At 36.8% G+C, this 25,761-nt stretch overlaps 1 protein-coding gene across 1 annotated transcript; it reads left to right on the top strand.

Annotated features, from left to right (window-relative positions):
- The first annotated feature begins 1,473 nt into the window (after window positions 1-1,473).
- Window positions 1,474-6,149, top strand: LOC131783641 (uncharacterized). The gene is made up of 6 exons (XM_059100401.2): window positions 1,474-1,548; window positions 2,162-2,246; window positions 2,823-3,075; window positions 4,343-4,386; window positions 4,981-5,090; window positions 5,971-6,149. The coding sequence occupies exons 2-6, from the start codon at window positions 2,168-2,170 to the stop codon at window positions 6,088-6,090; spliced, it is 606 nt and encodes a 201-aa protein (XP_058956384.2). The 5' UTR covers window positions 1,474-1,548; window positions 2,162-2,167; the 3' UTR covers window positions 6,091-6,149.
- Window positions 6,150-25,761: the final 19,612 nt, after the last annotated feature.

Raw genomic sequence — 25,761 nt, 5'->3', positions numbered from 1 at the left:
TTTTTGAGGGCCTCTCCCCCTTCAACCTTAATCTCTAGGCCAGCTCTGACACCTGCAAGCAATAAGAACGAAAAATAACGAGCTCATGTCAGCATCACGCCTTTAAATCTGTTATCATGGATTTGCACACCGATTATTTTAGTAAATATTCTTGATGTCGACAACCTAACTGCAGCCTCGAGAATCTGCTCTATCCGCCCTTGCGACAGTATTCTATCAACTCGAAACGCGCAGGCCAAAGTATTGATTAAATGGACCTTACTCTACGGAACACAGGGGTCAAACGTCTGCGTATGTGTGACGTTGCAAAATTGTCTCATCTGAGTAACAAACAACCACACCGTGAAAGCATTTAGTCAACGTGTTTCAGGGGGGTTTCACGTTTTGGGCAAAGCTCAAAACAGTATGGTAACTCTACAGGATGCCTGTACTTGTCAATACTTGAGTAATCTTTGTGTTCTAAAAGTCTCCTTTTATATCATAGATTTATGAGAACTTTTAAATTTTCTTTCGCTTATGTTGTGAGGCAGAGGTTGTTTCTTTCGAAGAGAATCGGTAATGAGACATTGAGAGTGGAAGGGTAAATGGCAGTTGCATATGCTCTGAGAGCTATCGTAAACGAGGAGTGCTGTTTATACATGTGTATATATATATATATATATATATATAAATGTATGTATGTGTGTGTGATAAAACTTCTGGGAGGCAAATATGATTTAGCAGTTAGCCTCTCAACATTTAAATTTCATTTACCTTTGCATGTGGGTATGTAGATAAATAACACTGCGATCGCCGCCATGACATTGAGAATATAATATTTTCAAAACACACAAAAGCTTTTCGAAGCTATATTACAGCAAATTGGATTCCTGGAAAGATCCCCTTAAAGTCAAAAGAAAATCCATTTTCTCCAAAAGCGGGGTTAGAGTTGTTTCATTATATTAAATAAATTACATGTAGAAGGTGCATCGTTGCAGCGATCAACTGGATTGTGATGATACAATGAAATTCTTTTCCATTATATGGAAATGAAAGCTTCTCGATAAATGAAGAGTCTGCCAATTTGTGATCAAATCTCGTTTTCGCTTTTTTCTCAGACATTCCAATTCACCTGTAAGTAAAAGATACTTGGACTATGAATAATAATTGTATCTAACCGTTATTTCACAAAAATGCTGGTAATATAGGTGACCAACTCAAAGACTGCTGACAACGAAATTTTTTTTAGCTTTTTCATTATTGTTAGTTTTTTTCCTTTGTTTCAACTTTCTTGTACTTATTGTTCTTCCTTTCTTTTTCGTTCCGTTAATTAAACATGATGAAACGATGGAGTTACCAATTAATCTGTGCATATTCGAGTTGTTTTCATTTCGCTGCAGCGATATTTTCAATTAAATTTAATTTGAAAGAAAAAAAACCTTTAAACTGTTTGATAGCTCTAAGACCCACGGAGTCCTTTGTAATCTTTACAGCTGATAACATCCTGTTTTCTTTCCACTAAATCATTCTTTAATCGTTACAATCTTGTGAGGATATTTCTTGAACCAGGTGAGTCTAAAATTGGACTATATTTTAGAAAACGTAACGTAGGTTTTCGATCAGCGAGTGCTAATACCTTTGCTAAATTGCCAAGAACTGACAACTCTGACCTAAAGTGAACAGCCAATCTGTTTTAAGAGTATGTTCGTTCATTTTTGAATCTACAATATTGATATGACCGGCCCTATTGACCATCGTTTTCAGGTAGAGGATAACCCTTGAGCTCAAAAGCAAATTTTACCATTTGAAGCAACTGACCCTACGACGTGTAAAACAAAACTCGACAATCAACGTATCATAATCTGTTTTTGGACCAACATGAGTGAATAAAAGTTCCCATAGCCTTTTCATTGCTCCTTTCCAGTTTAGTGTAAAATGAGCTCTATCCTTTTCGTATAATTTCGTTTCTACATGTGAGTTTCTTTTTTCCTCATTTGTTCCATGTTCAGCAACTCATTCATTAATTCGATAACTCCCTTTTAAACACCCATGCCCCTCTATAGGTTTCTATTTTTCATCTTAGCCTTCACGGCTCGAACCCCAATTAATTTCGGTGTGGAAGTTCAGTGCGCAGAGTCGGGGTGGAAAGTTTGGACTGATGAATATTCCTTCTCTTTGTTAGCAAATCATGAAGGTGTTGCTCTTAATCACTGCAATCCTATTCGTCCAATTGACAATGGGAACAGACAACAACTTTTGTAAACATAGTAAGTACACTTAAGTAAGATCACTGCAAAATTTCTAACACGCCCCTACTTAAAAATAAGCAAATTTAAATCCAAAAAAAAGATTATTGAAGCCTCTGTCCCTTCCGTATCTTAATGCAGACCCTCATAACTAAAGGAAGCATGCCTAAGAATTGACTTTTTTCTAACTAACGAGTCATTTGGTCCTAAAATTTAAAACTGTAAGGGTGTGATACGCAAGGTAATTTGGTAATATCAACAGAGTTAATAGCATAAATTGGCCACCGTTAAGATTTTCAAAGCTGACATTTCGAGCGTTAGCCCTTCGTCAAACCTTGTTAAAAAGTTGCAGCACTCCCTACAGAGGGATGGTGCAGTGGTGAAAGCGCACGCCCCCAACCGTTGTGGCCCGGGTTCGATTCCTGGGTCTTCCGTTTTCCTCCCTCCACAAACACTACCATTCCAATTTCAATTCGGCCTGAAAACAGTATACAAGAAGAGCCACCTCTTAGAATCGTGAAATGTCCACTGTCACATCCCATTGTTATTATTTTAAATATTATTTATTACGAATAATATATAATTTTATTTTTCAAGCCCCTCTTCCAAAGATTAAGCTCAACAGCTTCACTGTCAGTGATTGTGGCAGTGCTCCTGGACAAATATTTGAAGTAAAATTATCCAGTGTGAAGACCCCGATTTGTCTGAAAGGCGATTTTCACATCTCTGGGCAACATCCAGGCCGGTTTTCTATCGTGTACAAGGCAGCGATTTCTGGGAAAATCATGGGTTTTATTCCTTACGCTTTAGACATCCCACTTTGCAAAAATCCAGACGGTGCGAAATCATGGTAAGTCTCTTGGACACCTAACTGAACTGCAACATGTTGTAAAACAGTTAGCGAGAAAGTTTCCAAACTGTTATTTTAATTTTTGTCACTCGCTTTATCCTTTCACCCTCGATTCGTAGAAAATTTTCGTTGTCAGTTTATTTAAAACAATAAAATAGATTTATGCCTTTACATTGATGAAGAAAATTATCATACAAACTCTTCTTATAAAGTGCACCCCCTTCCCTCCCACTTCTTTGCTTGTGATGAAAGATACACCTTAAACCAGCAGAGTGCTTCGTTTCTCTTGCTTCTCTTGATGGGACCTCCGATGTTAAAAATTTTTGTGTATCGTACATTCAATTTAATTTATTTCCTTTTACGATTTATTTTCGGAACTGTAAGTAATAAAATGCACCAACGTTTAGGTGCTTACCTACAGCTACAATTCCTGCTTTTCATAATTACGGGAGACAGGAGGCTAGAATTGCATCAAATATGTTGTTCTTGTGACGCTGTGCTACTGAAAGTATGGTGTTTTTTTGGGACAGCTCTTATCCCAAGACCATCCTCACTTTAAACTTTCTAAAATTCCCAATTTTCTTTCGGGGAAAATAAACGTTTCTTTATCCTGAGATTGGTGAATGCTGTTGAAATTCTTGTAAACGAACACCGTCCAGATATAGATAGAAAAAGTTCCAGTGAATTTGCTCCTTGCCGCTTGCAAGATGTTATTGTGTGACAAAAGAATTTACATAGAACGTTAAAAATGGAATGTTCTCAGGCGGTCGCCAGCAAAACTATCCGCCTATGAAATTATTTAACATTATTTAATACCTCCACTTGGTTAATGACCAGGCGATGTCGTTACTCTAAATAAATAACACGAGTCCTTCTTAAAGTTGATTTATTCTCTTGAAGTTATCGGACAGTTGAATTCCAAGAGTATCCTCAGTTTAAACTTTCTAAAATCCCAATTTTCTTTAGCAAAAAATGAACGTTTCTTGATTCCGAGACGGGTCAAAGCTTTTGAAATTCCTGTAAACGAACACCTTCGAGACGTAGATAAAAAAAGAGAGTTCCAGTAAATTTGCTCCTGGCCGCTTACAAGATGAAGGTTAAAAATAGAATTTTCTTAGGCGGCCTCCAGCAAAACTATCCGCCTATGAAATTATTTAACGGGAATACCTCCACTTTGTTTCCTTTCCTGAAAATGACTAGGCGATGTTGTTACTTAATTAAATTAGACTCGAGTCCTTCTCAAATTTCTCGATTTCTTTTCTTGAAGTTATCAGACAGTTGACTGCAAAGAAGTAAAAGAGCTTCTTGGAGGTACTGAACAATTTTCAAGCGAGATGTATTCTTGCGTTTTTGCTTTACTCTTTGCTTACATTTTTGTTTGATACTTTTGCTAGCTTGTTTACTTGTTTTTATATTCTCTGGCTAATTTGTTGGCATGCTCGCTTGTTTTTTAGCTTGTTTTTGATACTTATTTGCCCACTTGTTTAAATGCTTGTTTGCATGATTGCTTGGTAGGGCAATTTTTAACTAAGATTCGAAAGTAATCAGAGACTGCATTGATTTTACTTTACTTCGCTCTACAATTGGTCCAAATAACTCGCGCCACTCTTTCCCCCGCTTTAGAATTTTGTTGTTTTTACTTTGAGTTTTCAACTGCTCTTAAAAGGCGATTCCTATCCTCTGATTGGCTGTTGTGGTTAATTTTTGTTTTGCTTTCACGATACTCAATCGAAAAGCACTCTATTGTTTGAATTGATTTTTCCTCTCGCTTGCTTGTTCGCTTGTTCACTTGCTGGCATATTTAGATACTTGCTAGCTTCTTTTCATTAGCCTTATTAGTAATTTCCTTGGTTGTTTAGTCCACGCGTGATGCCAGCAGTCATCACTCTCTTTTTTCATCCCCAGATCCAAACGCAAAGGTTGAAAACCATGCCTGCATCTTTAAAACTGGTGACATTAAATTTTTCATCATGGCCAACATGAAGGGACCTTTGCAACTTCCGTCATCTGTCGTAGTGAGTAATTACTTTGCAGAAAATTTGTAAGGAGTAGAAATGTGTCACTCATTCTTATAGACTTAAAAACAAGCCTATTTATTTCCAATTTATGAAACGTCATTTGCCAGGTGTGGTCAAACAATTACCCACGTGATTTCAAATTGGTATGAAATGGGTTTCCTTCACTTTGATCATTTCTAGGCAAGTGTCTTTTTTTGAAAAACCTCAAACCCGTGATAATTCCTACTTCATTTCTAGTGCGCGCCATATGAAGATTCAAACAGGTTTAGCCAACTTTTTCATTGAGAGGAGACGATTCAAATCCTTAGGGTTCTCTAGCTAGTACGTGACTTTCAGTTTGCATAATATAGCAGAGGGGGTATTCAACTAAATTATCATCAAATGTAATAGTGGTTTGAATGACTGTCAAAGTATGAATATCATATATGGGAACTGCAAATTAATAACAACTACTTAATTCAATCTTATGATGTTAGCTTGGAGAATTTGGCTTTGGATCGACTAATAGTCTAATTGATATTTTTCTTTATTCTCATCCCATGTCTCCTTGATATTGTAATGATATTGTAAGGAGAAATTCTGTCTTGGTCACTCATGGGAGTCAAAGGGTTAAGCAGTGTTCATTATTGCGAAGATCACTGTCGCATGCATTTCAAATTTATTTATCATTGTAATCCTCGCAAGTGAGCCGAAATTTAAGCTACTGCCGAAAAGAAGCTTGAAAAATTCAGGCTTCGACGGGATTCGAAAACTGTGCCATTCAGATACTGGTCGGTCGACTATTACCAACTGACCCAACTGAGCTACGAGGCCGCACGTTAGGGGCGAGGCAAATTTTAGAGGCTTCTTATTTCTTAATTCTATCTTTGCCTTTTAGGCCGGATTATCGAATACCGAAGTGAACACTCAGGTGGATGCAACAGATATTCACCTGCCAAACAATTATGTCAAGATTGCATGTATCGGCCAGGACATGGGAATTAAGATAAAATCTTAACATTTTCAAGAGCTGTGGAAAACACAGAGCAGTTGAGAAGTGTGTTGTTCCAAGAATAAAAGCACTGAATTGAGTTCTGGTCTTATGTTGTGCTATGTTGGGACAAGTAAACTTATACGATCAAGCACCAGTTGTCAAGTTAGGCAATGCCAGTAGTTTCGTCAGTAAACTGAGACGCCAAATAAAGCGAGTAATAAATAAGAGAGGGGGTGCTTAGTGGAGGGGTTGAAAGTTTCCTCTAATATTTCTATTTTTTCCGTTTTCCTTTATTTTTTCGCGCGTGAATGCTTTTATGCAATAAAAAATACACCAAAAAAGGTTAAAAAAAAAACATCTAGAAATAATTTGGACGAGAGAGTCTTAAGTCAATATAACCCACGAGGAAATGGTAGTTTATCACTCAATAATATTCTACTAACGAAAATTTTCAACTTAAACGACAAAAGCGACAGTTTAGTTTTGTCAATAACGAAACGCCATCGGACCTTCTGTAGTAACAACCACTATTAGCTTTCTTCGCGCGACTTAAAGAGCTTTTTTTCCATACGAAAAGAACTAGTAACCCCATAGAAAACAACAAGAAATGTTATATTCATTACCTATGCCTAAAATTTTTTTTTTAATCTCAGTACAGATCATGGATCTGTACTTAATCCAGTTGGGTTTTAATTCTCTCCAAGATCTTTCGAGGTGGTTGAGGCTCAGAAACCACAGTTTTTTTTGTTTTTTTTTCGAGAACAAGACCAGAAAAAACAAATAAGGAAAGAAGATGAATTAAATTGTTTTCATCAGTCGTACCCTTGGCTCGCTTATATTGATTTATCTAGAATTTCGCTTTTTCTTTTGTTGTCGATGGTGGCGTTCTATTTTCGCCCCTTTTCCGGTTCGGACGTGGAAATTCTGATTTGAGTGAACAATTTCCAGCGTCGATCCTTTGAAAACGTCGCCAAATTTGAACCAGGTAGGCTGAGTGGTGAAAAAAATTTTGCGTGGAATGCATTCATTAGCGCGGCAGGTTGATTCTCCATGTACCTGTTTTGTATCCATGGTAACCGGGGTTAAGTCGAGGAAATTATTTTGCCACTTTCAGCGAGGATGTAAACATCACCTTGTTTTCTTTTTCTCGTCGTGTTTAACAAAAAGCGCCAAATAATAACAAACTTTAGGACCCATTGTTGCATCCTGGCCGTAGGTTTTATTGCGGTTTCCATTTTATATGCTTCAAAAAATTTACTGAGAGAAACGAGGCCTGAAATAGCGGCGATAAGTATTTTATGTTTTGGTGACTCGCTCACTGCGGGCAGTATGGACACGAGTTATACGCATCATCCTTATTCTACAAAACTACAAGAGTACTTAAACGCTCGCGACCGGAGAGTGCTGGATGAAATCGTACAACCAGTCTTCAAAGTTTTCCCCGCAGGATTACAAGGCGAAAGAGCGAAAGATCAGATGTTACTGCGTTTGAAACAACTTTTTCAAGATTCAAAAATGACTTACGACCGGGTGATCATTCTTGGAGGAACAAACGACTTAAAGAAATATAAAGAGAATTCTTCATTCAATTTTGACGATGCACTGTCTATTTTTAACGCACTGGTGAAGCTTCATAACATATCTCATACATCTGAGGCGAGGTCAGTAGCTGTCTCTATTCCAGAAGTAGAATGCGAGATATCAGAAACTTGTCCTAAATTTAAAGAAAGCACGTAACAAAATCAACGAGCCCGTAACAAGAGGAATATATTTCCAGCCGACTTAGCAAGCGAGATCATGTATCGTCCCCGAGATCAGAATCTTTGGAGTGGCCCAGTACATTTCTCGGCGCAGGGATATGATAAAATGGTAAAGGTTATTTACCATTCGATGAAAGATCACGTGGGACCTGTTACTAGGAAACGTTCAAAAAATCAAATGAAGTCATAGCAAGTGAATATAAGCAGTTTAAATTCTTTTGGTCCTGGATATTAAGTTAGAAGTTAAATTCCCTTTAAAATACTCCAAGGTTCTTTTAAATTCTCACTGAAATTGGCTGAGACAGAAGCCATTTTTAAATTGCCTGGAGCATAATTACTTGAAATGGAAAACATTAAATAAGATTACCTTTGCCTTCAAGTGCCTATAACACGACTGTTTTTTTGCGCAAATATTTAACTTATTCTTCGGGCCCTAAAGTGCTCTTACTTTGCCCTAAAAGTGTCCCGAGGGCTGGTGACGAATGGGTGATGACGTAGAACATTGTTGACACTTAAAAAGCTCATGCATCTCTTGTATTAGTCAGCTTTAAAATATTCTATATATAGTGTCCGATAGCGATGTACACCGACCTTCAGCAAGCTCTGCCGAGAGTTTTGATACATCGTACTCAAGTAGTAAAAAGAAATGGAAGTTGCTAGTGCGGTTCAGCCCTACGAAGGAGAGCCACGTGCATCAAACGAAGATTTGGACGAAGGCTGACAAAGACGGTTCCTCAACTGCAGTGTTCAGGTCAAGATTAGAACAAAAATCTCCCGTTACTGAGTGTTTAGTTTGTTGTGTTTGTGTTTTGTTCTTCTTTTTCTATGAAGAAATCTATGGTAAGAATGGGTAGCTGGTTCGTTTCTGTTGCCATGACATTTTATTTCTTCGCACTAAGAGTGGCGAGGGAGTCCCCTTGGACAGTGCTCTGGAGTTTCTTACTGTAGAGTAATTCCCTACGAAATGTGTAGTCAAAATCTAACTTTTGACGACACAATCAGCTGTATTACGAGGCTAAGAAGTCCTGGGGAAGTTGCGCTGCAAGTTGCCCCTTTCCTCAGAGATTGTAAAGGCAGAGGCTATCGTCGTCGATCCCGCTGTCAAAAGGAAAACGAGTGAGTTTATAGTCATCAGGTTCAAGTTAACCTCAAATAAGGCTTTTAATAGAGAAAACCTTCTCTAGTTTAAGTGCAGCATTGCCATATGACCCATTTCGCTCAATGGCAAATAACTGACAGCAGCATTGTAAATGAATATTTCGCATGCATCGACTTTCACACAGCACTTGGTAACGCTACCATCCAATTCAATAAATCTGTTTCTTTATTTATCTCATTGCAGTGCTGTTATCACAATGCCATTGCTCATGTTGCTACTTTTAATTTCTTGAGGGCAGGGTGGAATTGGGAGGTTAGAGAAACTTGCTGCGAGGTTTCCTTTTACCGAATCAAAAATTTGGAGAGTCTGTTCATTTACACAAGCTAAATAAAGATTTAATCCTCCTGAATTTACCTCTTTGATATGATTTTAAAAAATTTTATTAAGCTCCGAATTATCATCCAATCAAAGACCAGTTCGCACATCAGGTACAGGTTCTTAACCCTTTAATTCCCTTGAGTGACTAAGACAGAATTTCTCCTTACTATATTTATACAATATCATGCAGACAAGTGATGAGAATAAAGAAAAATATCAATTATGGAATAACTAATTGATCCGATACCAAATTCTCCAAACTAACACAATGAGAATCATTTGGGAGACAGTTTGGAGAATTACTAATGACAACGCAATTACTTTCCACCTCACTCCAAATCAGAAGCTTAGCAACTAAGTATACAACTTTGAAATGGCCTATTGCTGAGCTTAGTTTACAAAAACCAGATATTAAATGAATCAATGGCGGCATGAGGTTAGCTCGGGCACTATGTATTTTTATGAATATGAAGAGGCGATTACTTGAGTTTCCATTTCTTTTAGCACCCCAAAGCTAGAAGATAATCGCAGTTGAACGTTTTGTATTTTGCATATTCTGTCATATTACCAGGAAAAAACATGTAGGCAAACAAAAGCTTTTTACTGGACATTTGAGGATTGTAAAGAATTCCATCTTAATTAGATATTTTCTCCGCCATGAGAAATCTACTTATTCTAACATAGCTCAAGATCTGGGTAAAACTCTTTTCATTGACATAAAATTTGACAGAGCCCATTCTTTAAAAATATTTTAAACAAACAGCTCAAATTTAGTTTTGACGAGAAAATCCTTATTGTAACCCATCATAGAAAACTCGATGACATTCAATTACTTCTGTTTCTTGTTTCTATTCCTCAGTTGCCTGTGAAATAAAATAATGAAATCTCATACAACTCATAAGACATTACAGCCGTCAAAAGAAAACCTATACTAGGTTCACAAGTACTGAAACTTGCAGTGAGAATATTTTTCATTGTTTTGAGCTCTGTTCTCAGAGATCTCACGAAGGGCTAACGCTCAAAACGTCAGCTTTAAAACTCTTTATGGTAGCTAATTTACGTTATCAACTCTGTTGATAATACCAAATCATCCTGTTATTGTCTCCCACCGACGCAGCACCACAGTTCTTTTAGAAACTTACCCCTTACTCCAGGCTTCACCGAGTTAGACCAAACTTCCCAGAACTACACTAATTGCACCAAGTTATACTAAAATACACCAAACTGCTAGAGCACCCTCCTAGAGCTCAACATATGGTGTGGTACGAATCTCTTGATTATCTTAGAGCTTCATCTGGTTGGCCTCTTGATGGTGACCTTTTGCAGCGCTATGAATTAGGGACTGATTGGAGATTTCAGTTGTAACGTTGTTCTCATCATTATTTGTTTCTCTAATTGACAATTACCAGCGAGGATTTGAGGTTTAAAGTTTGGGGACTTAAGACCAAGTCATGTTTCCTTACCCACCTGAACTAGTATCCATTCTCTTATTATTATAGCCCGTATGTTGACTTTTATCTTCATCTCCTTGTCTCTGAAAGAAAAGAACATGAAAGATAAAAGGAGGAAGATTAAGATCTTGTGCTATCTTCTTTCTGATATTTTTGAAATTTATGTATATTAGTACACCTAGACAAATAAATAGACGATAAGTGATTGTCAAACAAAAGGGCCTTACCTTGAAAACTGGCCCAAACCTCCATCATTTGAATGTGGGATCCCCGAACTATCCTGATTTTGAAAACAAATAAATGTTTATGTACTAGTAAGCAGATTTTTTAAATCTTCCACATACGTTCTACATCTAGATTATCTGCCTTTTGACTCAGTTTGAGCTGCGGAACACGTTAGTATTTAATTGTTGATGCACAGCGTAAAAATGAGGAAAATTAAATTCTTTAAACCCTTAACCGTAAAAGTAGATTCAAATCGAAAACGTTATCCACCACTGATTGATTTTCATAATTAACTCGTAGTAGGAAAGCATGGTTTACCTGCACATAACAAAGAATTTCAGGTATCCCACTCATTTCAGTACACAGTATGTCTGGTGCATTCGCTGGAAACTGTGGTAAAGAAATGCCATGAAGAACGGTTACAAGGAAATGTTGCTGTGACAGTTATCAATAAGTAATGTCACCTCCACCGTATAATATGTAATAAAGTGTTACAAAAATGACAGTTTGTTCGGTTTGAGAATATGGAAAGAAATTTTCATTTTTCCCAATAGATAAACGCTCTACCCACCAACTGATAAAGCATAATAAGTTTTTACTAATTGTGTTCCTTTGATATATATATATATATATATACATATGAATCTTTACTACATTCATTATTCCTGGCGAGGAGGCTTATTTGGAAACCATGGGGCCTTTTACCAGGAGCTTTCCCTCCTCCCTCTCCCTCCCCACTTTACTTAGACTAAAATACAGTAATCAGGACAAACAAAGTAAAAGAAAATGAAAATTACACAAAAATATAGACAGAAGCACGCAGAAAGCAAGCAAGCAGACACATTAGAGAATGCTACAAAACAACATTGAAAAATGTCTACTTGAAGTGAATCATGTTAGGAGAAATACTAGTGTGTATTTAGTAACGAAAACGTACTTAAACTTAATCTACCTAACTCTATCCTAATTACCAAATAATGACACAAGAGTCAAAAATTAGATATTAAACTTTTAAGAAATTGAGTATTGCATAGATGCAAACAGATATGAGTATTTACATTTTAGTTGATCATATTCGTTGGCATATTGCTTGTCATTTAAAGTATTTTCCTTTTTCTCTTAAAGATTAGTTTTTTAAGGTATAATAATGTATGATTTATTTTCACATTGCATTGTGGACAGGCTCTATTTTATCCGTGCATAAATTGTGAGTAATAATAATAAATAATATTAAAAATTTATTTCAACACGATAAATATTTGAAGCCAGAGGCTTGTGGGGTCGTGTTACAACAAAATTAATATAACTTAAATTATATTAATAAATAATCATATATATAAATTAAAATAAAAGAAATCAAGTGACTTAGTTAAAAGTTGACAGAAATGCTTCATGCTCTTAGAATCTATGTAACAATCTGTCATTCTGTTCCATAATATTGAACCTCTACAATGATTAGTGGTATAAGACACTTACCAGTGGATGTGGTGACGCCATTTCTCTGACAACCAAGGACCTGAAACAAAACCAAAATCAGTGTGCAAGAAGGCTTTCTTAGTCTAAAACTATTTGGCATAATTCCTAGTATATGAACTGATAGAGTAGAGGCTCGTTTTCTTACACAACTTTGCCATTTCACTTACGACCAAGAACCTAAAACAAAACCAAAATCAGTGTGCAAGGAGGTGTTTTTGGTCGAAACTATTTGGGTATAGCTCTAAGTATATGAACGTTATCTCTATTCATATATATCATTTTCTTTCACCTTTACCTTTACACAGGCCATGTACAAGTGGTTTTCTCTCAGAAGGTTAGAGCTTTATCTACGTTTTATCATATTTACTTCCAAAGTGCAACATAGCAAGGGACTCGATTTAATCTTTTGGAGTATTTAACCACGAGAAAACATATAATATTCGCTTTATAAACAATAAGTTTTACTGAAGCCGAATGTGAGCATTCTTTGAGGAAGGGCTCCCTGAAAATTGATGTGATAATTAGGATGGTTTTAACTCCTGAAGGTGTAAAATTTAGAAAATTCTAATACAACTTGTGACTTGGTGGCAAATATTAATCTCACCTTAGAATCTCTGGTGCTTCTACTTCCATCTAAATCTAGTAAATCGAAGATTCATTGGAACGAAAGGATTTATGGGAATATGTGTAGCACTGGGTATTGGACTAAGTACACGAAATCGAACGACCAATGGCCTGGCTTCTCGAACAATCTTTTTGACGGCAACATGGCGGCAAGGAAATGAAGACCCCTCTTGCACTGAATTGAAGTGGTGCAAAACTTTAATCTTTGGTCAATGTCGTTCCATGGTGTTTGTTGTGAAACATCTTAGTTTCTGTCAGTATGGGAGAGTGCGTTCTTCTCCCACAATGTGACCTAAGTTCCTTTCTCCAGCCTTTCATAACTTGTGGACATATTTTCGGTCGTTGAACGTTGTACTTTCTCCACGTTTTCCAACCTCGAAAAGCAACTCGCGAAATTCCATTTCGATCAACACTCTCCACGTACTCTTTTAATATTTGGATCCCCAAGTCACATTCTTTACTCATACAAGTCACTGAAAATTGTGTATATGTGATCTCGATCTCAAAGACGAGTTCCGGTGGTCATTGTTGAAGATGCTGTTGAAACGTAAAAGATTGGATGCGTCGATAAATTTTAAACTAATAGAGTTTGACTTCCAACGTTAAAAATCTGGCCTGGTCTTTAAAGATATATTCTTTCGCTTTGTTGATATTGGAAGCAATAACCGCCAACTTCGATATTTCCTCTGTAAAACAGAAGTTAGGTGATGTTGTGGATACGAAGTGAAGGGTGTCCCAAATGATCGTGGGCAGCTTTCTTTTCCTCCACCTGTTTTCTGAAGTCTCTCTCTCTTTACATAAAATGAAAAAATTTAAAGGTAATACACAGCGAGTCTACGCCTCAGCCATCTATCCAGACTAAAATGAAAACTGGTGTCCGCGCAGCATGTGATGTTCAGCCATTTTCCAGAACATTTTCAATTTATGGAAATTAAACTTATTTTCAATTTCACGAAAGTTCACACTGTTTCAGCTTTTCATAATCAGGGAAGAGAGGAGAGGAGGCTAGAATTGCATCAAAAATTTTGTTCTTGTGACGATGTGATATTGAAAGTGCGGTGTTTTTTTTTGGGAAAGCTCTTATTCCACAGTTTCAACTTTCTAGAATTCCACTTTCCTTTAGCAGAAAATAAAAGTTTCTTGATCCTGAGACAGGTAAATGCTTTTGAAATTCCTGTAAACGAACTCCATCGATACGGAGATGCAAAAGAAATTAAGGTGAATTTGGTTCTGGCCGCTTACAAGATGTAATCGAGCGACAACAGGGAATACCTCCACTTCGTTTCCTTTGTTGCAAAGGACTGGGCGATGTCGTTACGTAGATGAATAATATGAGTCCTTCTTAAGCTTGGTTTCTTTTCTTGAAGTTATTGGGCAGTTGAATACAAAGAAGTGAAAGAGCTTCTTGGAAGTACTGGAAGCGCAGCAGGTGGATTCTCCATGTACCAGTTGTGTATCCATGGTAACCGGTAAGTCGAATAAATTATTTTGCCACTTTCAGCGGGGATGTAAACATCACCTTATTTTCCTTTTCTCGTCATGTTTAACAAAAAGTGCAAAAAAAAAATAACAAGCTTAGGGGCCCAATGCTGCATCCTGGCCATAGGTTTTTATTGCGGTTTCCATTTTATATGCCTTAAGAAATTTACTGAGAGAAACAAGGTCTGAAATGGCGGCAATAATTATTTTATGTTTTGGTGACTCGCTCACTGCGGGCAGTGTGGACACGAGTTATACATATCATCCTTGTTAAACAAAACTACAAGAGTAATAATAATACTAATACAAAAATTTTTTATAGCGTCCTAATCTAGAGCTCTAAGGCGCTTAAGCAGTAACTTAGTAAATAATAAATTGGAAAAATACTAAAGCGAAACTACAAATTAAAATAGCGCTTAAAAGGATATTAAGTTTTAAGGTTGCTCTTAAAAGATGTAAGATTTAAACCACATTTTATGTGCTCTGGAAGATTATTCCAAAGTTCAGGGGCGCAGACCGAAAAAGCACCATAAAATTTTAAACTAACATTTTAAATTTACATTTTATATCTTTGCAGTACAGTAACGAAACTCCAGAGCACTGTCCCTTTGGACAGTGCTCTGGAGTTTCGTTACTGTAGAGTAATTTCCCTACGAAACGTCTCTTCAAAATCTAACTTTTGACGACACAATCAGCTTTATCACGAGACAGAGAAGTTAGGGGGAAGAGATTGCCAAGGCAGAGGCTTTCGTCGTCGAGCCCGCGGTCAAACGGAAAACGAGTGAATTTATAGTGCAGCATTGCCATATGACCCATCTCGTTCGATGGCAAATAACCGACATCAGCATTGCAAATGAATATTTCGTATGCATCGACTTTCACACAGCACTTGGTAACGCTACCATCCAATTCAATAAAATCTCTGTTTCTTTATTTAGCTCATTTCATTGCTGTTATCGCAATGACGTTGCTACTGTTGCTACGTTTAATTTCTTGAGGGCAGGGTGGAATTGGGAGGTTAGAGATACTTGCAGCGAGGTTTCCTTTTAGCGAATCAAAAATTTGGAGAGTCTGTTCATTTACACAAGCTAAATAAAGATTTAATCCTCCTGAATTTACCTCTGTAAAATGATTTTTAAAATTTAATTAAGCGCCAAATTATCATCCAATTAAAGACCAATTTGCACATCAGGTGCAGATTCTTAAGAGCCTGTCCACGAAAGCACCGGGCAGTCGTGCTACATGCCATCTCACCGATTTCAATGAAACTTTGCCAGTTTAAAGGGCCTACCCCAAAACTCAAAAAGACAAACCGGTTTCTGTTTTGGTTTTTTCCGGGGGGAGATAGACTACCCCGACCGTGTTTTTAGACTTTTCGATTTATCCAAATATTTGACAACTTTGAGGTCAAATATCTCCCCTTGCCAGAAAGCTACAACACTAATCTTGATTTCCCTTTATAACCCATCATTTCATCTCTGAAAATCATCAAAAAAATCTTTGGGCGTTACCGTATTTTTGTCTTGGATGCCTTTAAAAATCTGCGACTGTGACAAGTTTCTCTCAACTACACCTATCATGCAATTCTTGCTTTAGGCGGTCACTTGAACAATTCAACCTACATTTTTTGGCTCTTAATACAAGATGATTGATCAAGAAAGGTGAAAAATGTGAAAAACTTTGGAGATTTTTTGTATGAATGGAAAATTTCACGTTTAGAGAGATGCATGTGGGCGAAAAATCGAAGAGAAAATCGTAGCGTTTCTTTCTTCAGTCGTTTATTACTTTAGAGATTTGCTAGAATCAGCAAATATGGCTTTTGTACGGCAAAAAACATTCATTAGTCTATAATTTGATTGTTTATCATCATCATTTCTCATTTTAGGAGCTTTTAAAGTCACATGCTGCGTGTTGGTTGACATCACTACAAGTTCCATTGTGCTACAACTTCGGCTTTTACAGAGGAGTAATTCTGCGCTTGAGATTAAATATCAATAGTTCTATCAGACTAAAAACTGTGCTTTTATCCCGAAAATAAAATTAAAATAGAGTTGTCTTTGTCACTTACCGCCATTGAACATTTCCATGCAGAACTCCGCTAAGCTATAACATCTGTTGCGTGACCCGAAGACTCTCCTTAGGAATTATTCAAGTGCGTTTTTCATGCTTTCTGCTAGATAACAATTTCAGAATAATCTGCAGATCTCTATGATTATTTGCCTGATTCGATCATAAAATATCTGCATATTTTTTCAAGTATTCTATTACTACATATAAATCTACATCTCTCTGGATCGAATGTTGCCGGCGTTTAGTTGCGTGACTTGTAAAATTTATTAAGAATGAGCCAGCAGTATTTTGACCGGTAGGCTTCCTGCAAATTTCCCTCGATGAAATCCCAAGACATAGTCAGTTGTTTTCGTGAGCAAAGACAATAAATGTGAAAGAAAAGTGAGATGCAAATGTCGTCATTTTTTTTTTTTAGCTTAATAGCAGCTGTACCCTCTCCTGCAGTCTTCGTCTAAATTTTGCAAGGTCCCTCCTTATCTTCTGCCTTGTTCGGTCAGTTTCGACTTCTGAAGCTAGATCATCGGCATCGGCGATTTGCTGCTCTATCAACTGGTCAGTCTTAGACAACATTTCTGGCTGGTGTCGTCTCTTAAACTCGATATTTGGGAAGTCACATTAGAGGCGGTTGCCTTACAAGTTTCCTCTACTGTCCAGCACACGTCTAGGAGATAATTCTTTGCTTTCTGAGAAAAGGTGGCTGTTTTTGGTGTTTTCCAAAGAGCCCACCCAAGGTCCACCTGGCTAATTAGGGATTGTTCGTCAGAATTTTACCTGAGGTCCGTCCTTGAACGTAGCCATCCCCTATAGAATGACAAGCCGGAAGACGTAATAAAACTGATACACCTACACTACATAGGATTAGCAATGTCTGTTGCGCTGTTGCGAGAAGGAGGAAAATATTACTGGAAGTGTAAACTCTTTAAGAGTTTCAGAGATGTTTCAGAGATGTCTATCTTCGGCTGTCACAAAAAATTGACCCCCACTTAAATTCACTGGGAAAAATGACAAACTCCTTGTTGAAAAAATTGGAATTCATTTGACCGATACGCCGGTTGTTTCAATTTTGCTTTTTTTCGCGCTGTTATAAAACAGTTCATAAATTGACCTATAAATAAAATATTTTGAAATACCGTTCGAAATTTGCCTTTTCTTTTCTGAGAGCAAATCAAGGGTAGACAAAGTTTTTAAAACATTTAACAAGAATTTCATGGGGTTCACCTCGATAACTTTCGTCGGCCAGAGTCAAGACGCGCCAAGCTAGGCGACATCGCCCTCGAGTAAAATAATTTTCCAAAGAATAAATGTGGCGAGCGCGAGGACACGCACATTTTTTTTCATTATTGTGATCAAAGCCCAATGATGTACCTAAATGGGCAGTTACGGTATCAAACCATTGATTATGACAGGGTAAGCTAAATTTTTCTGTCGAGGTCGACGTGACTTCACATTAAAAGTGTTTTTGACGGAACAAACTAATGAGCACCACCGCACTAACTGAGAAAGTAAAAACTTGTATTTATCTCCCACACGTTTCGTCGGACAAGAGTAGACTTCATCAAGGATTTTTTCAAGTAGGGTAAATAAGCTTGCTCATATACAAATAGTAAATAAGTTGTCTCTTTACTACTGAAGCCAGTGGATAGAATTCGCTAGGTGCGCCCACGGTGTGAAATATGCGTGATATTTTCCGGACGTTACATGTACGAGTACGTGATCCGTTTGAGGGTCACAGATTTAGTATAAATATTTGTTTCTCAATTTCTCAATTGATGTTGTCGCAAACACAGTTTCTGGGAGTCACGAAACAAAAAAAATTATCAGACCTAGTTTCATGTTCCAATGGAAATAGATAGCAAATAAAAACACATTCTCTTGAGAAATAAAGTTATAAATAACAGGGTTTCTCTGAAACAAATAGTGATAGAAAAGGGTTTCAGTTCTGGTCAATATTGACTTTTCACAGCCTACTTCTAAATCTGAGGGAACGCGCTTAGGGAATAAAAAAACATACATGTGTGATAATGCAAGGCAGAGAATAAAAATACAAATAAAGAAAAAGGAGCAAACATAGGAACCCGTGTTGCAGCGTGCAGATATCTTTTGAGCCAGATCTACACACCTAAGCCCAACACCACCCAAAGAAACTCGAAAAAGTGCTGTATATGAACTGGCACGCACGTGCACGCAGGAAAGGCCATGACAATCGGCGAAAATAATAGCAAATGTAGATGATATTTGCAGTCAAAAAACAGGAAATTAAGATAACAGAACGATTAAGAACTTTCTAGAAGTGTCTTCTTGAAAAAAAAAAGATTTCAGGGTCTACCCCAAAACTCAAAAAGACAAACCGGTTTCTGTTTTGGTTTTTTCCGGGGGGAGATAGACCACCACCCCGGTTTTTCTTGGTTTTCACCAAGGAAATCGCTTCAAAATAGGTAAAATAAATGAAGCTCTCACTGCGATGATATTTAACCAATTACTCTGAGGGTTTGCACGCATATTTTCCATCCTTAGTTTCTCAGAATTCAAAGATTCTCATGAAAGGTCACGCAGTCACGCTACAAATACTACTTCTACGTGGAATTTCTTGATGGTGGAAAGTGGAAAAAACATTTTCCAGTCTTATTTTCGAGAAACATGGCTCAGTTAATGAATTTTATGGGGCTATTGATATTTCCTATCAAATAAGGGGGGCAGAGTTTCCCGTCGTCCGCGGTATGGAAAAGCCGAAGTTGTTACACACAGGAACTTGTACTTCAACAAGCACGCGACATGACTTTAAAATCTCCTCTCCTGTTACATTTTCCTTATTATTTGAGCGATAATGATAATAGACGATTAAATTATAGGCTAATGAATATTTTGTTCTATACAAGAGCCCTATTTCCTGATTTTAGCATATGTTCAAAGTAATAAACGACAAGAGAAAGAAACGCTACGATTTTCCCATCGATTTTTCGCCCACATGCATCTCTCTAAACGTGAAATTTTCCATTCATACAAAAAATCTCCAAAGTTTTTCACATTTTTCACCTTTCTTGATCAATCATCTTGAGCCAAAAAATGTAGGTTTATTTGGTCAAGTGACCGCCTAAAGCAAGAATTGCGTGACAGGTGTAGTTGAGAGAAACTTGTCACAGCCGCAGATTTTAAAAGGCATCCAAGGCAAAAATGCGGTAACGCCCAAAGATTTTTTTGGTGATTTTCAGAAATGAAATGATGGGTTATAAAGGGAAATCAAGATTAGTGTTGTAGCTTTCTGGCAAGGGGAGATATTTGACCTCAAAGTTGTCAAATATTTGGATAAATCGAAAAGTCTAAAAACACGGTCGTTTCTTTGCCTCTGTTGATTGACAAGCCGTCAATCAAATTGACTGATACTTGCGGCGGACATTAACTAAGGATGGAAAATATGCGTGCAAACCCTCAGAGTAATTGGTTAAATATCATCGCAGTGAGAGCTTCATTTATTTTACCTATTTTGAAGCGATTTCCTTGGTGAAAACCAAGAAAAACCGGGGTGGTGGTCTATCTCCCCCCGGAAAAAACCAAAACAGAAACCGGTTTGTCTTTTTGAGTTTTGGGGTAGACCCTTTAAACTGGTAATTTTATTGAAATCGGGGAGATGGCATGTAGCACGACTGCCCGGTGCTCTCGTGGACAGGCTCTTAACCCTTTAACTCTCTCGAGTGACCAAGACAGAATTTCTCCTTAGTATACCTATACAATATCATGCAAACAAGTGTTGAGAATAAATAAAAATATCAAATATGGAATAATTAATTAATCCGATACCAAATTCTCCAAACTAACATAATGAGACTCATTTGGCAGACAGCATGGTAATTTCAAGCACGCTGATTTCAGCCGATCATATACTTTAGTATACTACGTCGACGTATTTCATTGGTTAATAGTCCATTTTACAGTTGCGTGTTTGGTTGCCAAGGAGTGAGGAGTGAGGCCATGGGTGACCTTGTTATGATACAAACGTTGCTGCTTTTCAAATACAAATTACTTAGTTATCATGCTAACTAGATACTGGTCTCTATCAAAACGCAGTTACTTTCCGCCTAACTCCAAATTCGAAGCTTGGCAACTAAATATACAACTAAGCAGCTAAGCTTAGATTGCAAAGAGCACATATTAACTGAATTAATGACGGAAAAAGGTTTGCTCGGACGCCATATACTTTCATGAATATCAAGACGCTAGAAGATAATCGCAGTTGAACGTTTTGTATTTTGCATATTCTGTCATATTACGAGGATAAAACATGTAGTTAAACAAAGGCCTTTTATTGAACATTTGAGGATTGTAAAGAATTCCATCTTAGTGAGATGTTTTCGCCGCCATGATAATCTTCTTATTCTACCATAGCTCAAGATCTGGGTAAAACTCTTTTCATTGACATAAAATTTGACAGAGCCCATTCTTTAAAAATATTTCAAATAAACAGCTCAAATTTAGTTTAGACGATAAAATCCTTATAGTAACCCATCATAGAAAACTCGATGGCATTCAATTACTTCTGTTTCTTGTTTCTATTCCTCAGTTGCCTGTGAAATAAAATATTGAAATCTCATACTACTCATAAGACATTACAGCTTCAATAAGTCGTCAAAAGAAAACCTATACCAGGCTCGCAAATACTGACAACTTGCGGTGAGAATATTTTCATTTGTTTTGAGCTCTGTTCTCAGAGATTTGAATTATACCAAACTTCCCAGAACTACACTAATTGCACCAAGTTATACTAAATTACACCAAACTGTTGAAGCACCCTCCTAGAGCTCAACACATGGTGTGGTACGAATCTCTTGATTGTCACAGAGCTTTATCTGGTTGGCCTCCTGATGGTGACCTTTTGCAGTGCTATGAATTAGGGAATGATTGGAGATTTCAGTTGTAACATTGTTGTTCTTCTCATCATTATTTGTGTCTCTAATTGAAAATTACCAGCGAGGATTTGAGGTTTGAAGTTTGTCGACTTAAGACCAAGTCAATTTTCGTTACCCACCTGAACTCGTATCCATTCTCTTATTCTTATAGCCTGAGTGTTGACTTTTATCTTCATCTTCTTGTCTCTGAAAGAAAAGAAAATGAAAGATAAAAGGAGGAAGATTAAGATCTTGTGCTATCTTCATTCTGATCTTTTTGAAATTGATGTACATTATTGCACCTAGACAAATAAATAGACAATAAATCATTGTCTACCAAAAGAGACTTACCTTGATCTCTGGGTGAAACCTCCATCATTTGGATGTGGGATCCCCGAGTTATCCTGATTTTGAAAACAAATAGATGTTTATGCACTAGTAAGCAGATTTTTTTTAAATCTTCCACAGACGTTCTACATCTAGATTATATGCCTTCAGTTTCATTCAGTTTGAGCTGTGGTGCACGTGAATAATCAATTGTTGATGCACAGCGCAAAAATGAGCAAATTGAATTGTTGAAACCCTTGACAGTAAAAAGATAGATTTATTTCGAAAAAATTCTGCACTACTTATTGATTTTTATAATAAAATCGTAGTAGGAAAGCATGGTTTACCTGCACGTTGGAGAGAATTTCAGGTATTCCACTCATTTCAGTAGACAGTATATCAGGTGCATTCGCTGGAAACTATGATAAAGAAACGCCATGAAAAATGGTTACCAGGAAATGTTGCTATGACAGTTATCAATAAATAATGTCACCTCCACCGGATAATATGTAATAAAGTGTTACAAAAATTACAGTTTGTTTGGTTTGGCAATATTATATATATTAAAAAACCGCCATGAAAAATGATTAGTTGTTATGACAGTTATCAATAAATAATGTTACCTCCACCAGATAAATAGGTAATAAAGTGTTACAAAAATGACAGTTTGTCGGTTTGACTATACTTAAACAAATTTTCATATTTTCTGATAGATGAACGTTCTACCCACCAACTGAAAAAGCATAATAAGTTTTCACTAATTGTGTTCCTTCGATTGATATATACATATGAATCTTTACTACATTCATTATTCCTGGCAAGGAGGCTCATTTGGAAACCATGGGGCTTTTAACTGTGAGCTCCCCCCCCCCCCTACTTTACTTAAACTAAAAATACAGTAATCAGGACAGACAAAGCAAAAGAAAATGAAAATTACACAAAAATAAAAACAAGCACACAGAAAGCAAGCGAGCAGACACATTCGAGACATGCTACGAAAAAAAAAAAATGTCTACTTGAAGAGAATCAGGTTAGGAGAAATACCAGATGTACATAGTAACGAAAACTTACTTAACCCTAATCTACCTAATTCTATCCCAAGTACCGAATCATGCAACAAGAGTCGAAAATTAGATTTCAAACATTTTTAAGAAATTGAGTATTGCACAGATTTGCTCATACCCAAACAGGTATGAATATTTACATCATATCCGTTAGGCATACTGCTTGTCGTTTAAAGTATTTTCTTTTTTCTCTCAAAGATTAGTTTTTTTATGATATACTGATGTATGATTCATTTTCACATTTCATTGTGGGCCGGCTCTATTTTTTTCGTGCATAAAATGTCAGTAATAATAATAAATAATGATAAAAAATTTATTTAAACACGATAAATATTTAAAGCCAGAGGCTTGTGGGGTTGAGTTACAATAAAGTTAAAATCACATAAATAGTGTTAATAAATGATCATATATATAAATTAAAATATAAGAAATCACGTAACTCAGATAAAAGTGGACAGAAATGCTTCATGCTCTTAGAATCTATGTAACAATCTATCATTCTGTTCCATAATATTGAACTTCTACAATGATTAGTGGTATAAAACACTTACGAATGGACGTGGTGCCGCCATTTCTCTTACAGCTAAGAACCTAGAACAAAACCAAAATCAGTGTGCCAAAAGGCTATTTGTCGAAACTATTTGGGCACAATTCTTAGTATATTAACTGACAGTGTAAAGGCTCGTCTTCTTTCACAACTTTTCCATTTCACTTATAACCAAGAACCTAAAGCAAAACCAAAATCAGTGTGCAAGAGGGCATTTTCTGTCGAAAATATTTGGGTATAGCTCTGAGTATATGAACTGACATTGCAAAAGCTCGTATTTTAATACGACATTATCTCTGAAGATTTACAGCCTGCTACAATCTATTCATGTGTTTAGCATTACACGAGCCCTGAACAAGTGGTTTCTTTCAGTAGGATAGAGCTTCATCTACGTTTTATCATATTTACTTCCAAAGTGCAACATAGCGAGTGACACGGTTTAGTCTGTTAGAACATTTAACCACGAGAAAATTTATAACTGGCGTAGCCACGTCATTATTCGTTTTATATACACTAAGTTCACCGAAGCATGAAGTGATGAAGTGATGATTAGAATGGTTTTAAATCCTAAAGGTGTCAAAATTTAGAAACCTGAATTTAAGAAATTCTGATAAAACTTGTGATTTGGTGGTAAATATTAATCTCACCTCAGAATCTTTGGTGCTTCAGATGGTAGTAAAACTGATGATCCAGAACAAAAAGACTTCTGGGTATAGCTCTGAGTATATGCGTAGGACTGGTACGAGAATTCGAACAACTAATGGCTTCTGGAATAATTTTTTTGACGGCATAGCGTCGAAAAGACCAAGACCTCTCTGGCACTGAATTGAAGTGTTGCAAAAATGTAATATTTAGTCCATGTCGTTTTATAGTGTTTTGTTGTGAAACATCTCAGTTTCTGTCAGTATGGGAGAGTGCGTTCTTCTCCCACAATGTGGCCCAAGTTCCTTTCTCCAGCCTTTCATAACTTGTAGATCTATTTTCGGTCGTTTAACGATGTCCTTTCTACACGTTTTCCAACCTCGAAAAGCAAGTTGCGAAATTCCATTTCGATCAACACTCTCCGTTATTACTTGGGTAACCAAGCACATGTTTTTCTTATACAAGTCACTGAACGTTGTGTATCTGTGATCTCGACGGGTTTCGGTGCTCATTGTTAAAGATGCCGTGTAAATGTAAAATATTAAATGCGTCGATAAATTTTAAACTAATAAAGTTCGATTTCCAACGTTAAAGATCTGGCCTGGCCTTGGAAGGTATATTCTTTCGTTTTGTTGATAATGGAAGCAATAACCGCAAACTTCGATACTTCCTCTGTAAAACAGAAGTTAGGTGATGTTTTGGATACGAAGTGAAAGGTGCCCCAACTAATCGTAGGCAGCTATCTTTTCCTCCACATGCTTTCTGAAGTCTCTCTTTCGTTAGCATATTTAAGCTCTTTGAAAACTAAAATTTAAGTCGAAGCTTGAAAGGTGAATCGTGTCAGTCCTAAACCTGGTATTAAATAAATTGCCTTATTTTTGAAGCAACCACCTAAACTGGAACAAGCTTACATTTGAAAATTGAAAGGTAAAATACAGAATTTTAAAAGTTACGAAGACAGGTGAAAAACACAGTGACGTGATGAGAGTTTTCTAAGAAAAGATTATGATTGAACTCTCGTCTTATTGGTTGAACATGTCTCAATATTAACATTTTAAGGAGTAATTTCCTGTTAAGGCGAAGCTTGAAAAGTGAATCGTGTCAGTCCTAAACCTGGTTTTTGAAGCAACCCCTGGCACGGAAACACGCTTTAATTTGAAAATTGAAAGGTAAAATACAGAATTTTAAAAGTTACGAATACAGGTGCTCTTTTAGGACCTTTTCTGAAAAACACAGTGATATGATGAGAGTTTTCTAGGAAAAGATTATGATTGAACTCTCGTTTGATTGGTTGAAAACATGACAGGACGGATAATGCGTGCACTGTAAGTACCTCTCGTTGTCCCATACAAAGCCTTAGAAAAGTTTTCTAAGGCTTTGTATGGGACAGCGGGAGGTACTTACAGTGCACGCGTTTTCCGTCCTGTCATGTCTCAATATTAACATTCTGAGGAGTAATTTTTATTTTGTTCTGGTGAATTTACATGATATGAAGTGCAAACAAACATAAGCGGAAAGGAGAATTTACTGTCTGCGGAAAGTTTCCAGTTTTTCAAGTTTGAGAGTCATTTAATAATAAGTAGATGGGGTTAAGTTTGATTCGCAAAATACAGTGAAAATATTTAAAGGTAATACACAGTGAGTCTAAGCCTCAGCCATCTATCCAGACTAAA

This window comes from Pocillopora verrucosa, chromosome 4, assembly GCF_036669915.1.
Source record: "Pocillopora verrucosa isolate sample1 chromosome 4, ASM3666991v2, whole genome shotgun sequence".
Taxonomy (NCBI): Eukaryota; Metazoa; Cnidaria; class Anthozoa; order Scleractinia; family Pocilloporidae; genus Pocillopora; species Pocillopora verrucosa.
This window is presented reverse-complemented; position numbering and strand designations above follow the sequence as displayed.